This window comes from Poeciliopsis prolifica, unplaced genomic scaffold, assembly GCF_027474105.1.
Source record: "Poeciliopsis prolifica strain line A6 unplaced genomic scaffold, Auburn_PproV2 SCAFFOLD003, whole genome shotgun sequence".
NCBI classification, from domain to species: Eukaryota; Metazoa; Chordata; class Actinopteri; order Cyprinodontiformes; family Poeciliidae; genus Poeciliopsis; species Poeciliopsis prolifica.
Window position 1 is genome coordinate 1,182,838 of NW_026562378.1, and position 14,395 is coordinate 1,197,232.

The 14,395-nt window shown below is 40.4% G+C and overlaps 1 protein-coding gene across 1 annotated transcript in view; it reads left to right on the plus strand.

Annotated features, from left to right (window-relative positions):
- wnt4 (wingless-type MMTV integration site family, member 4) overlaps nt 1-14,176 on the plus strand; it is a 32,573-nt gene extending 18,397 nt beyond the window's left edge. The window contains exons 2-6 of the mRNA XM_055023953.1: nt 7,602-7,683; nt 9,741-9,894; nt 10,127-10,258; nt 10,433-10,575; nt 10,919-14,176. Of these exons, the coding sequence (XP_054879928.1) occupies nt 7,602-7,683; nt 9,741-9,894; nt 10,127-10,258; nt 10,433-10,575; nt 10,919-11,389 (982 nt within the window). The 3' untranslated portion in view covers nt 11,390-14,176. The remainder of the gene's footprint in view (nt 1-7,601; nt 7,684-9,740; nt 9,895-10,126; nt 10,259-10,432; nt 10,576-10,918) is intronic.
- Nucleotides 14,177-14,395: the final 219 nt, after the last annotated feature.

Genomic DNA, 14,395 nt, shown 5'->3' on the forward strand with positions numbered 1-14,395 from the left:
CCTACGCTCAGCTTTTCCCACACATGCACGCACACACACACACACACACACACACACACACACACACACATATCCAGAAAATTACCTGAATGTTAGCTTATCCAATGTCTATTAAATGGTTCCGAGGTGAATGTCAGGCCAGTGTGATGGCGTTCTGAGTGCTTCCTGTCAGAGAAGTGTCTTTCTTCCTTGCTTATTTTTCTCACTTTATGATGGTCTTACCCTAAAGTAGAAGTAGTGAGAAAAGAAAATCTAATTTCCCAGTCCTGGGTATTCAGAATTGATTCAACATATTGAAAAATCAATTATAAAATGTGTTTAAGTTGTACGTCTTTGGCACTTCTATTTGTGAGTGTGCTGCATGTCGCCTCGTCTCATTTACTCTATGTAGTTTTAGTAGGTCTGTTTTAAAGTAATATTTTAGTAATCAAACATTCCATCGATTATTCTTACAATTAAACAAGTAATAAAAAGAATGGTATAAAATGAGAATCATATAAAAAGAATGATCAAATAAACTATTGGTGAACTATTACAGATGTGTTACTATGGATATCAACATCAGTCCAATTCCTCACAATTGAGGAATAACAATAACTTTTCTGTAGTTTAGAAAATTAACCTGTAACAATAACAGCTCACTTTCTGAGTTATACAAGAATCTGAAATTATATTCAATCTAATAATAAAAAGGCAGACTCACAAATATGCTGATAAAAAATGTCTGTACTCCAGCTTTCTCACCCTGCCAGCCATTTTTAGCTTTTGTGTTTATGATGGGATTTGATACCTTCGTTCGTCACACACAGAAACATCTACCAGCTACTATGTACCGGAAAGATATGACATTTATTTTCCAGTTCATCCATAAATCTACACTTACATTAAGCATCAACCACAGGACAGCTACTCACTGTGTTCAGTTCATCCGCTCACCTGTGTAAATTCTCCAGCCGTGGTCTTCCCTGCTGTTCGCTCTGAACAGGCCACCAGGCAGCATCTCTGGGAGGAAACAGGATGCTGCACTCTGGTCAATCTCAGAATGCTTATTGCTCCCCCTCATACAATAAAAACCCGGACGTTTTCATAAATCAATAAAATCCTCCCAGACCAAACACAAAAACTGGTTTGGTGCGCGAGAGAATGCAAATAATGACCCGGTAAGAACATGGTGTGATAAATAATAAAGCATGATTTAATGAGGTCAGGAGGCAGATAAGTTTTCTCGAGGAATCCTAATAATCAAGTTACTCGAATCATTAAGGAATCGTCACAGCCCTAATTTTGAGTAAGTTTTTTACTTCAGTCATCACAACATGGCTCCTCTGTTAATCTTTTTTACTAGTGTTTCACTGAGAAGCAGCTCCTACAATGAGCTTAACAGATCTGCAGGTCCACCAGGTGCTTGCTAATTCCTGCTGGCTAGTCTGAAGGAGCTGAGTGCGGGAGTCTCAGAGGAAGGCTGCTCTGTGAGGTGGTGTTAGGTCCATGCAGATGTTTTGCACAGCTTAGTGGTTGCTATGGAGATTCAAGGATTTCTCAAATATGCCTGGAAGTATCAGAGCAGGAAAGTTTTTGATGAGGGAATCTAAACTGATGGAATTTGATACAGTCTGAATTTGTTTAAAATAAATGATCTATTTGTTTACAATGTCTTCTTCTCCTCTAGTCGGTCACACAATTTAAACAGAATCTTCTGGTCTTTTGAACTGGAAAGTTGTTTCTGAATTTGATCATAGCCCTAAATTTCAGAATCGAATCATTAGGCAGTGAGAGATTTGCATCTGTACCTTGTCGGCGTCTCCCTATCCAAGGCAACAGAGCAAAAAGGCATCAAGCACCACACATGGCTTTGATGAACATCATGAAACTGCGCTGGAGCGAATCAGAGCAGCTGCAGCAGTCTGGGTTTGGACCAGATCCAATATGGATAGAGAGAGAAACACAGGTCATCCACCCGGCAACAACCGTTTACAATTCCTCCGATTGAATTTACAGAAGCATTCATTAATGAGTTTTAGTGATTGAAACTTTTCATAGTTGATGACTTGTGGCACTGATATGTTTCAGAAGGCGGTTGCAGAAAAGAGCATTTGTACTGATGTGATGTCCTGAAGCTGCTGAGGTTCTGTGTCTGTGTACCTCTGATGACAGGAGCCGGAGGTCGGACCTTTAACTTCTCAGTTCCAGTTTTTAGAAGCCAGGCGCATTCAGCTGCACTCAGGCATTTGATAAAAGTTTGCATGTCAGATGAATTAGTCACTACATTCATCAGGCAGCTGCAGCATGAAGTTGATTGACTTTAGCAAACAAAGCCGTCTGACTAAATGTTTCTTTCCACCTGACGAAAGACGGTTTGGCCAAATGAACTTTTGTTCAATAGCCCATTTCCATTTGTTCATGTTTTCCTCACTCTTCTCTTTCTTTGTCCTCATCCCAGTGGCTCCATCGCATGACTAGAACCTTAAAGCTGCAGGATGTAGCTCTTAAAAAATATATGGCTTTTTACATATTTGTTAAAACTGTCACCTTGTCATGTCTGTATAATATGAGACAGATAATCTGTGAAAAGATCAATCTCTTCCACCTCCTCTCTTGAGCTGCTATTGCCATCTGAAGAGATGCACCAAAAGCAACCAATCAGGAGCCAGGAGGAGGGGCTTATCGCTCAGTCTACCTTCTGTACTAATGCTACTGGAAAACTGTTTATCCGCCTCTATGCTAACTAGCTTTAGCATTTCCAATAGGTTCAGCTGTAAGGAAGAAGCAGTAGGTAACCAGAGGAGGTGCATGAAATGATGATTGATAGTGCTAAGACCCTCCTGCCAGCTCTGATTGGCTGATTTTAGTTAGAACTGAAGGAAAGCAGAAGAGCTGGATGATTTGTCTCATACCAAACTGTCACAACATGTGACAGTTTCAGCCAATAAAAAAAAAAAAACATTTTTAAAGAACGTTGCATCTAAGTTTTCTTATGGTTGTCTTGTGTTATATTCACCCACAGCAGTCTGAACTTTCTGATCTTTTCTCCCCCACCCCAAAAAAATCCAATCTGAGCCGTTTCTGTATGTGGAACTCAGATATGTATCCAGTTGTTTTCAAGGCGTCTGCAGTCTGAATGATCATGTCACATTTTCTCCGAACTTCACATCATTCAGTTGAGTCAGAATCCCGAAGAACGCTGCAGGCAAGAAGCTGGTGTGGTTTGAACGTTCTGAGATGGTGAGGTCAGCTTCGAGGGAAGAGCCAATGTGGCTGAGATGTGGTGGAGTGGCAGAGAACAAGGTTATCACAGCGATGAGTGTTTAATACGAACTCTGTCTGGACGGGAAGAAAAAACAAGACCTTCAAAGAGACAAAGGAAGGGGTGGGAGGGCTATCTGAAATTCTGAGAGGGAGAGAGAAGAAGGGCGTTGATACCCATAGGAGGAATTTTTATCACAATACAGTGGATAAAAAAAGAGAAAAAATAATGCAACAATTTGATGGAAAAATTCTCCCCTAAACTCAACAGTTTTAAGAAGTTACTTAAGACATAATAACAATAATAATAACCATTATGATGTTTATCATTCACTTTGCAGTATTGACTACTTTACATGGTATGAAACACACATAGAAAAAAGACTTTGGATTCTATTTGAGTTCTGCGAACAGCCTCTTCAGTCTGGCTGTGTGCCATGCCTTGATTTCAATGGACAAACAGGGATTCACGGAGGTACGTGTGGTCATGGAAACTCATAACCTCAAACTCATAAAAATAAGTTGGAGAAACTCTAAGCAGATCCATGTCTGAGAGGAATAATGGTCCAAAAAGTCAATTGTTTTGCTTTTCACAACGTGCATTTTGATTTACAGCTTTGTTCTTTCCATGCCTTGTGGAACTGGCTTTAGAGAACCTCAAACAAACTGAGTGTCAGCTGCAGTTACTGTGGAGCAGTCTGAGGGGGTTTTCACACCTGCTCATCCAGCAGACTTAACCTGCAACATCAGTTACATTTTCAGCTTCTGCAGTTCTCTTTCACACTAAACTGTGTCAAATGAACTAAATCCTTTGAAATACCTGTTCCTCCTTGCCTGTGGGGGCGCTCTACACCAAGAACAACTAAAGGAAACAACACAAAAACCTCTGAAGAAAACACTGACAACTTTCTTCTTAATGAAATGTAAACAAAAATGGCTTGGCGTCAGAACTGAGTGTTTCTGACTCCAGTCAGGAGAATCAGGATTTCACCTCCATCTTCGGCAAATTTCTCCTCCTAGCAGAAGACTTGTGTGTTTGTTTTGGTTGTATTTACCCAGAATGCTTTAGTCCACTTCCTACTTTTCAAATCAATTCAAATTCAAAAGCACATTACACAATGTTACATGTTAAAAATAAAACTGTTGTTTAGTGCACATCCATCTAGCCACGGGCTGATTTGCAAACCCAGTCCTTGGTAGGACCTTTATTGAAAAACAGCAAAATTACCATAGAGGACAAAACTGTTCATCATCAGAGAAGAGGCCTAATTTATAAATGTTGTAATATTTTACTTTTGGCTTTGAAAGAACATAGTTTCTCATATTTACAAGCATAGAAAACTGATCTGCAAACAGAAATTCCTGAGGATGAATGGAATAACTCATGTCTATTGGCTCCAATGCAAACTAGTCATACAAAGTTTGGAATATTACAATACCAATGGTTATTTAGAACGTATATCACTCCTGTAAAACTTCATCATTTCAATTCAAATTTTCCTGATGTGTATGTTGAATGTAATATAGGTGAGGGGATTCTTTTCCATTGTATGCGGCAATGTCTGGAGCTTCAAACTTCCTGGAAGGAGGTTATCATGTTCATCTCTCGTTTGATTGGACAGGATGTGCCAATGGACAGTAAACTTTGCTTGCTGCACATTTTTCGAGATTACTTTAAAGGACCTAGAAAGAGAAAGAAGCGTGTGAGTTTTTGCTTCTTGCAGGCTAAACATTTGATTGATCTAAAGTGGAGGAACACAGAAAGACCAAAGACAAATGAACGGACCAACTATTGAGCAACAACCTGGAAAGACTGACTTATGTAACAAAAGGAAAGCTTAAAGACTTTAAAGATATTTGGTTTCGCTTCCTACATCTTGTCAAACTCTGTGACATGTAAATGCACACACACACACACACACACACACTGACTGACAGATATGCCAAATTTCTACAAATTTTTAAATTTATATATAAATACAGTTTATTAAAAACTGAATAAAGTTTTTGAAAAAGCATGATGATAGATTTTTAGAAAATACTAATTCTCCACAACAATGTATTTTGGTATACTACTTTGTTGAACACCAAACCACTTTGGTATTCGGCCTCAAGGTTCAGTCATTGTTTTTTCCCTGGTCCAGAGTTCACTTCAACTAAACCCAGATTCAGGTTTGTAGGTGGACCAGAATTCCCTGTTTTGGTTCACATCAGAGATCTATTATGCATTCACACCTCCCCAGATGAACTGGACTTTCTTGGCAAACAAACTAGTTTTATTAAACTGGACTAATCATGACTGGTGTAATGAAACATGTCAAGGTACAGGATAATTCAAAACAAGCTGCAAAACACTGGAGACTAAACCAGTTTAGACCACAGCATATTCATGTCTAGTCAAAGTCCAGGACTAAATCCAGTTGAGAATCTGTGGCAAGACTTGAAAATGGATGTTCACAGATGCAGAAAAGTTTGGCATAGTGAAGAAAAACAAGCAAAACTTCCAGTCTTTTAGAGACCAAAGTTTGTAGAGACTCCGTACCTCAAGTGTTGCAGCTGTAACTGTAGCAAAAGGTCCATTGTGAGCTACGATAGTTCTGACTCATGGAGGTTAAATATATACGCAGAGCACACTTCTCAGATTTTTATCTCCAAAAAAAAACGTAAGCCATTTATCTGCTCCTTCTGTTCATATAAACAACTCTGTTTTTAACATTCACACATACAATGAAGCACTTTCATTCCCCCTTCAAAAGAATGTGAACCATTATTAGAGCTACAGCGTGTCACCGCTTTAACTACAATCCAGTCCCTTGTGAAGTGGGCTCTTTAAAGGCACAGGTGTTTATCTTGAGAAAAATGGCAATCGAATCCTTGTTGAAAATTTGGATTGATTACATTCTTTTGTTTTAGTAAAACAACTTCTAGACTCAACACGCATTTAAAGGCCGTTGCTGGCCATGGAGCGGTGCAAACGCTACACAATCTGAGGGTTATGAGAAGGCCTATTTCTGTAAGGTGCAGCTGGGACTTCAGATATGAGCCTGAGGTGAAGGTGGGAGGATCAGGTTATTCTGACCAGTGTCATTTTCTCACACATCGTCTTCTATTGTGTGTGAGTGTGTCCGTTAGCAGCATATCAGACCTGTCTGGCCTGGAGGTGCTGTGTGTGATAAGCCACTTTACTTCCTCTCAACCAGACAACCATCCAAAACATTCCCATATCAACACAAAAGCTAGCCCTGTCTTCTAGACCGAGATTCCACCTGTTTGTTCCTGGAATCTGTCTCCACTCCCCCGGATTGGGAGCCGCTGCTCCAGCTGAGGCCCTGCCTCTCCACAACGCCTCAGTTTCCTCTTTGGGACCTTGGAATTTCTCTAGCTGCTTGTGTTTCTTCTGCATCTATCACTACTGCCCTCTTTTAGGCTTTGTTCACCATCACGATGTCCGGTTGGTTAGCCACCCCCTTTTTATCAGTCGGATTCTTAGCGGGTTTCGTTCTCCATCACTCTCGGTGACGCCACCGAGAGTGATGGAGAACGAAACTGGAGACGCCTCCCCCTTTGACCAGGGAGCCTCCAGTCAATGTGGGAAATATATATTTGATATATATTTGATGATATATATTAAATATATCACTTGATATATTCATCATTGAATATATAAAGTTTTGTGGATGTTTTAAGGTGACTGATATCAAATTCAGATGGTGAGGTATTAACTTGTTTGTTCCAGTAAATTCAATCAGATTAAGGCATCATTCCTTTTCCCACTATGCTGTTTTTTGGGCTGGCAATCAATTAAATGTTTTTTTTTTTATCAGATTAATCACTATTCTTAACTGTAAACATGCATGTTTTCAAAGAAAATGTCAAATTTTTTGACAATTCAGGAAGGTTTAAACCAAATAATTTTGTGCTAAATGTTAATTTACAAACTGCTTGTTCTGAGGTGGAAGGACATCTCATCATTTCAGTTTCTACACTATCTACAGTCTACCTCAGTTTTATCCAAACATCCATCAGGGTGTTTTTTAAAACAAAATTTGCTGTTCAGCACACCACTTAGACTCTCCTTGCTCATATATTCATTTGTGCGCGAAACTCTGTATTGATGACCGCAGTACAAGAACTCATAATGTGCCCAACACACAAAAGTCGATGTTGCTCCTTCTCCATATCCTCCTAGAAGAGGCTTTTAGGTCAAAATAGTTGATTAATCTGCTATATGTAATATCAATGCATTATGGTTTCCAGAACAACTGCATTTGTTAATGGGATACCGTTGGTAGTCCTACAAAAAACAGAACTTCAAAATGGTGCTGATGAGATTTCATCTTGCTGTGCTCTTTTGTCAGGTATCTCGCCAAGCTGTCATCAGTGGGGAGCATCAGGGATGAGGAGACATGCGAAAGGTTACGAGGCCTTATCCAAAGACAGGTACACTGACAGACATCACAAGAGAAAGGTTTCAGAGTTACACACAGAATTCACTGGGACTCCAAGAGTTACAGCAGTGAGTTTTGAGATTTAGGAAAAAGCATGTTCAAGTTCAGGGTAATTTAGTCAAGTTGAGTTGCCCTGATCAAGATGTTTGTTGCTACAGAAGAGTCAGAAAAAATAGGTATCATTGAATACCAAGTCCCAGTCCAGTACTTCATCAAAGTTATTCAAAATAAATTTAGGTACAGGTGCATAAAAAGCATTTTTTATATAACCAGTATGTATGCCTTCATTAGGGATAGAGCGAAATAGTGTCTCAGAAAATGTTAATATTTTGAAAAAGTTCAACATTGGAAACTGGTTGTGACACTCCCTGATGCTGCATCCAAGCGCATTCATAGAAAGCTGAGTGGTTGGAAAAAGTTTAGTAGGAAAAGGTGCACCAGCAAAGGGGACAACCGCAGCCCTTTTGTAACATTAAGAGCCACTACACACAGACGGCTCCTGTACACAGGATACAAATGTTGCATGCCTTGAGTCACAGCTTCTGAATCAGGGGTAACGGCCAAAGTGTCTCACCTGGGTTAAGTAGAAAAAGAACTGGACTGTTGCTCAGTGGTCCAAAGTACGACTTTCAGATGCATTTCATTTCGACATTAAGCTTCCAGAGCTTGGAGGAAGAGTGGAGAGACATAGAATCCATGTTACTTGAAGCCCAGAGTGAGGTTTCAACAGTCAGTGATGACTTAGGGTCACGTCATCCATTTTCTATGTGCCCTGAGTCATAGTAAAACATAGGAGCTGTTCAGGTTTGGGGCTAGCCCAGGCGGCTAATGCATGAGAAGCTAAGTATACAGTGGACAAGTAGCCAGTCCGTCACAGGGCAAGAATATTATTATGTTTAAGCTTCTCCATGTCTTTCGGCCCCACCTGATTCTCCAGTCAAACCAACTCATTAACAATGTAAAGCAAATTGTCAACAAACGTTTGGCATGCTATTACCTATTATATACTAATTCACAGACTTGAGAGCCATGGATTTTTTACATCGACTTTGCCTTTTGCTGTTGGCCAAACAGCAGAATTGAACCTGTTCTATTGACGGCTCCAGGAATCTAAAATGCTGATTTGTCTAAATATTAACAATGTTTTGGTCAAAACAATATTGTCTTTGTCATCAGCCTTAAGAATTTAAGAATTGTCAAGAGGACATGTGGAGATTTAGTGATTTATAATCAGCATTAAATCCCTCGTCAGTGATGACACCGTATCAGTTTTACTCAACAGCAGCAGATATTATGTTCTAACAGTAGGATTGACTTTGGTTTCTAAACAAACATCTGACTCAAGATAGATGCAGTCTTCAAAGAAGTTACACCTTCTCCCTGCTGATGACATTTTATTAAGATTTCACGGGTCAAAGTGCAAGGCTAACATTAGTAAGTCACTGTTTTGCTATGACTTGTTGATAATTACCTACAATTTTTATAAGGTTGTTTATTTATTTCAAAAAGGAACATTGCCCATCACATAGTATGCCAGAGTGAGCCATAAAGGCTAGTTTTCATCTGCTTTAAGATAAATATATTACAATGCAATACAGACATCTTACAAAGCTTCTTCAAAAAAAAGAGAACAATAATAATATAATAAACTCCTATTTTTTTACTAAAATGGGTATATTACAAAATAAAAAAAACACTTTTACCACAAAAGTTCACCATAAGACAAACAAACAATATATATAACAAACAAAAAAATAACAACACAAATAAGATCCCAGTTAAGTATGCACAGGGCAGTCTTTAAAAACAACTTGATTTCCTGCTTCATAAAGTTATCACTTGCTTGAAAGTCTTAAAATTTGAAGATCATTTTATACCTGTGGTCCTTTATGTGTTTAATGCCGCTCAGGGCTGCAGGGGAACTGGTGCCTAAACTTCAAAATGTTCCCACTTTCTTTTTTCCACACCTCAAACGACAATGGTGAGGAGTCAGTTCAAGTAGTGAGATCATGTTATGACCGTAACATGTCCACTGTGCTTGTGCTTCAGGTGCAGATCTGTAAGCGCAGTGTGGAGGTGATGGATGCGGTCCGCCGTGGAGCACAGTTGGCTATAGAAGAGTGTCAGTTCCAGTTTCGCAACCGTAGATGGAACTGTTCCACTCTGGAAACCATGCCTGTGTTTGGCAAAGTAGTGACCCAAGGTAGGGTTGTGCACAGCTGCAAGTCCTGAAGGGACATCACTAACTGCATCAGTTAGAACTTTTATGCTCTGATCAGTCATAATCTTCATGTATTATAGGTCAAAAGTCGAAACTACTTTGCATTTGGCTTCATTCTAATCCTGAGTGTGTTCTCTGTTTAGGCTGCACCATTCAGAGCAAGAAGCTCTTTTCATTTATATAAAATGTGCCTGTGTTTTCCTACGTGTGTTAGGCACCCGTGAGGCAGCCTTTGTGTATGCCATCTCAGCAGCCAGTGTGGCATTTGCGGTCACAAGGGCCTGCAGCAGTGGAGAGCTGGAAAAATGTGGCTGTGACCACAATGTGCATGGAGTCAGTCCAGAGGGTAGGTCTCTGCAGCGCTTTCACACATGGAAAGGGAACAGAAGGGCAACCCAATTTACTCTTGAAAATAAGATGAAATAATGTGACATTTTAAATAACTCATTTTGACCTTATAAAGCCAACTCCGTCATAACGGTAATAACCACTTCCTGTACATATGTATGTGTTTTCAAAGGTTTCCAATGGTCAGGCTGCAGTGATAACATCGCATACGGAGTGGCCTTCTCGCAGTCTTTTGTGGATGTGAGAGAGAGGGGTAAAGGCCAATCCTCCAGCCGCGCTCTCATGAACCTGCACAACAACGAAGCTGGGAGAAAGGTAGCTCACTGCTCAGTGCTCTGAACTGCTTTGTGGCTAAAATCTGCAAATAAACTTGCAGTGCTTTGCTCAAATTTAATTTCAATTGCCATTGAGACTGAGGATTGTTGAGATAATTGAGTTTTAGATTTTCAGATTAAAAGGTGTGGTTTTACTTCTAGTTTATCTTCTGTTTAGTTACAGTTATTGCCAAATCTACAGGAAGTAACTAGTCAATAGAAACTTTTCTGATAACAAAAAATCCTCAAATGTACAAAACAAGCTTCCACTTAAGGAAAAATGGGGTTGCTTGAGTTAAACATTCAGTTAAAGAGTAATGACAATGGCTATGATATCTCTCCAGGCCATCTTGTCCCATATGCGAGTGGAATGCAAATGCCATGGCGTGTCAGGTTCCTGTGAGGTGAAGACCTGCTGGAAAGCCATGCCACCTTTCCGCAAGGTGGGCAACATCATCAAGGAAAAATTTGACGGCGCCACAGAGGTGGAGCAGCGCAAGGTGGGATCTACCAAAGTCCTGGTGCCTCGCAATTCCCAGTTCAAACCTCACACAGATGAAGATCTGGTCTACCTGGAGCCCAGTCCAGATTTCTGTGACCATGACCCACGTACACCGGGTATGTTGGGCACGGTGGGACGCCAGTGCAACAGAACGTCCAAGGCCATCGATGGCTGTGAGCTGATGTGCTGCGGCCGAGGCTTCCAGACACAGGAAGTGGAAGTGGTGGACAGGTGTAGTTGTAAGTTCCACTGGTGCTGTTACGTGAAATGCAAACAGTGCCGGAAAATGGTGGAGATTCACACTTGCCGGTGATGGAATCTGCAGAGAGGGCCAGGTTGGTAAACGGCTCCTCAGTGACGGTCCAGAGGGAGCTCTATGAAACTCCCTCTTCTTCTGCTTTAAAACCATCCCACCCTCCTAAAACAGCAAAGGGCAATGACTCTTTCAGGTCAATCATCACCACACAAATATATCCTGCTGTAGTAATGGCTACTACCAGTAACAGAGTCAGATTTTTTTTTAAAAAAAGAACATTCATTCTCTTCCTGTCTCCCTCTTGCTCACATGGTTTGTCACTGATGCCTTTTATTTTTATATTCTCTAACTTATTTGTTGAGACTGAGGAGATTGACAGATGGTGGACACAGAAGGAGATAAGTTGGGACAAGAAGTGACAAATTTGGAACTGCGACTGTACAGTCGAGGGTGGAGGTGGGGTTGGGGATCAGAATGAGGGTTGCCTGCCCGCTGTGCTTGATGATGTTGCTGCTGCTTCCAGGACTCATTTGGAGAGCTGGATGTGAAAAAAGGGAGTCAGCGAGTCTGTCAGAGGACGCACCCGCACAACACAGAGAAACACACACCTTCTGTGGATCTTCTGTGGGTTTCTCAGTGTGCATGAGTCCCTAACTGGCCACTGAAACACGCTGACGTTGACACGCCCACTGGGTTCTTCCTCCAGAGAGGATGATGAATATAATGATGATAATGGAGAGGAAAAAGCCACTTTCGTCTCCTTCTGGTTTGTTTCATAGCACTGGCAGGTGATGGGTATCGAAATCTAATATACATACTTGCACAATAGGGGTGTAGCAAGAGGTCATGCCAAGAAATCTTGCAATGTTAAAACACTATAATGTTTCTGGCCTGAGTAAAGTTTGTATCATCTGGTAAAATTAGTGTCAGTTTATAAGGCAGGTTTCTGGATGTGAAGGTGAGAGCTTAAGGACAGTTCATCTGTACCTACAGCTGAGTTTCCATTAGAAATGTGCTCAAGCATTGATATTCTGCTAATTTTAATATCATTAGTGTTTGTAAGAAAATACTAATTTCCAATAAGTGGGAAATGTAATTAAAATCGCACATGAATGAGTCTGCTCACACAATAAGTTATTAAAAATGAAGGTGGTGACGGATGTACACACTGATGAGAAATATATTCATAATTCAGCCCTCAGAGGAGACGTCTTATACTCGGGAGCGTCTACATAAGCTGTGTTTTGCAAAATTGTAGTTGCCGATTTTATAGAATAGCTATGGATTCAACTTGTTTGAATACCAAAACCAACTTTTAATGAACCGTGTGATGCTTTGAGAGCTCTGGTGGAGCCAGCTGTGCATTGGCTAAAAGTACAAACTGCTGAGTATAAACTGGAATGATCCGAACAATACAAAAAAAATGTTTCTTTTACAGTTTTGTGAAGTGCACAAATTTGGACACAGCCAAAAAAAGCCTCAGTCTGGTGCAAACACTTTTCATTGACAAACACCAGGGTTTTTTTCATTGGTTTATTTCCATTAATTAACTTTCATAAACCCAGTTGTGTTCAATTTTATGGATAATGGAAACACAGCTACTTGTCTGAGAGTCTTATTTTGAAGTAAGAAAAAAATGCTTCTTGAGTTGCCTCGTTTTGTTAACAGATTTAAGAACAAAGACTTGTGACGAGACTGGCCCACAGCTTTGTTAGTAAAGCATTGAAGAAAGCGTTTTATTAGTATCTATTTAGACAGAAGAAAGAGATGAAAGTCGGCGTCTGCTTTGTAGAGTCCGGTAAGCGTCAAACCAAAGTTGGGTTCACACTGCCCTATGTCATAAGAAAATCTCTGGCTGTGAACCTGAGTATGTGTTCTCCGGCCATTAAGCAGGACATATGGATCAAATGCTGATTTAGCACTTGCACTACCAAAGACCACCTAGTGTCAGAAACGCTCTGGGAAAATTGTGCAGCATGGCTGCTCCTCCAACCAACATCTGATTCTTGTCCTCTTTTGCAAAAGCATGAGAGCTACAACCATCTCCTTTCACTCTCCCTCTTCTCTGAGTCTGACTTCAATAATAAAGTCAATAAAACCCACAACTTGGCCTGATGGAGCTGCCATAAAAGAGTGGGGATTCCAAGTTTTTCCTAAAAATGAGCTAACATCTTGCCTCATTCTTGCAATGCAGTCCATTGTTCTGACCCGGCCGTCTTGCTACACCCCTAACACGCAGTAAACGACGCCACAGAACAACACCTGCATCCAGCCACGACTGTCCAGGACACCTGAAAGCTTCTGTCTAAACATTTACCAGAAAAGATTTGTAATGACTTGCTATTATTCCTGAATATCCTTTTGTGTTTTTTCGGAGTGATGTTGACGTTAGTTGCCATCTGTCAGATTGTTAAGTTTCATACAAACATGAGTAACATGCATTTACCAGCCAACTCTCCAAAGACAAACACACACATATTCACACCCAAAGGGGTCATCCAGAGGGCATGTTCTGAGCATGACTGAAGCACTTTCTCTCCAAGCGCACATAGAACCCTCGGCACACAGCAACAAGCATTCAAACGCATATCCGCTTACCCTCTGTACATCTATTGCACTCATTCACACACACACATAAAGTTATCAATGCCACTGTCAGGACTTCCTGTGCCTCCACCATAAAGCCAAGCTTCCCTATAACGTGTTTATATCATAGAGATAAACTGTCAATCTGTAAAGACACTGAAGAAGACCATACTGCCTATGAATGTATGCTGATAATGAAATATGATGTTTTTAAGTTCAGTGTTGTCATTTTTTTAATAAAACAAAGATTATATGGTGTTTGTGTGTGTAGGTAAGTGTGTGTATGAATGATAAATATTAAATATTAAAGAAAAAAGTGGGAAACCATCAGAAACATGAGAGATTGCGTTTCACCACAAGGCAAACGCACACACACGCATATACTATGTCTACCTTCACAGGGACTTTGCATCAACTTTCACTCATTTTGTGTTCATTTCTACACTCTAACCCTGACCCCGAACCCAAAAACAGCAC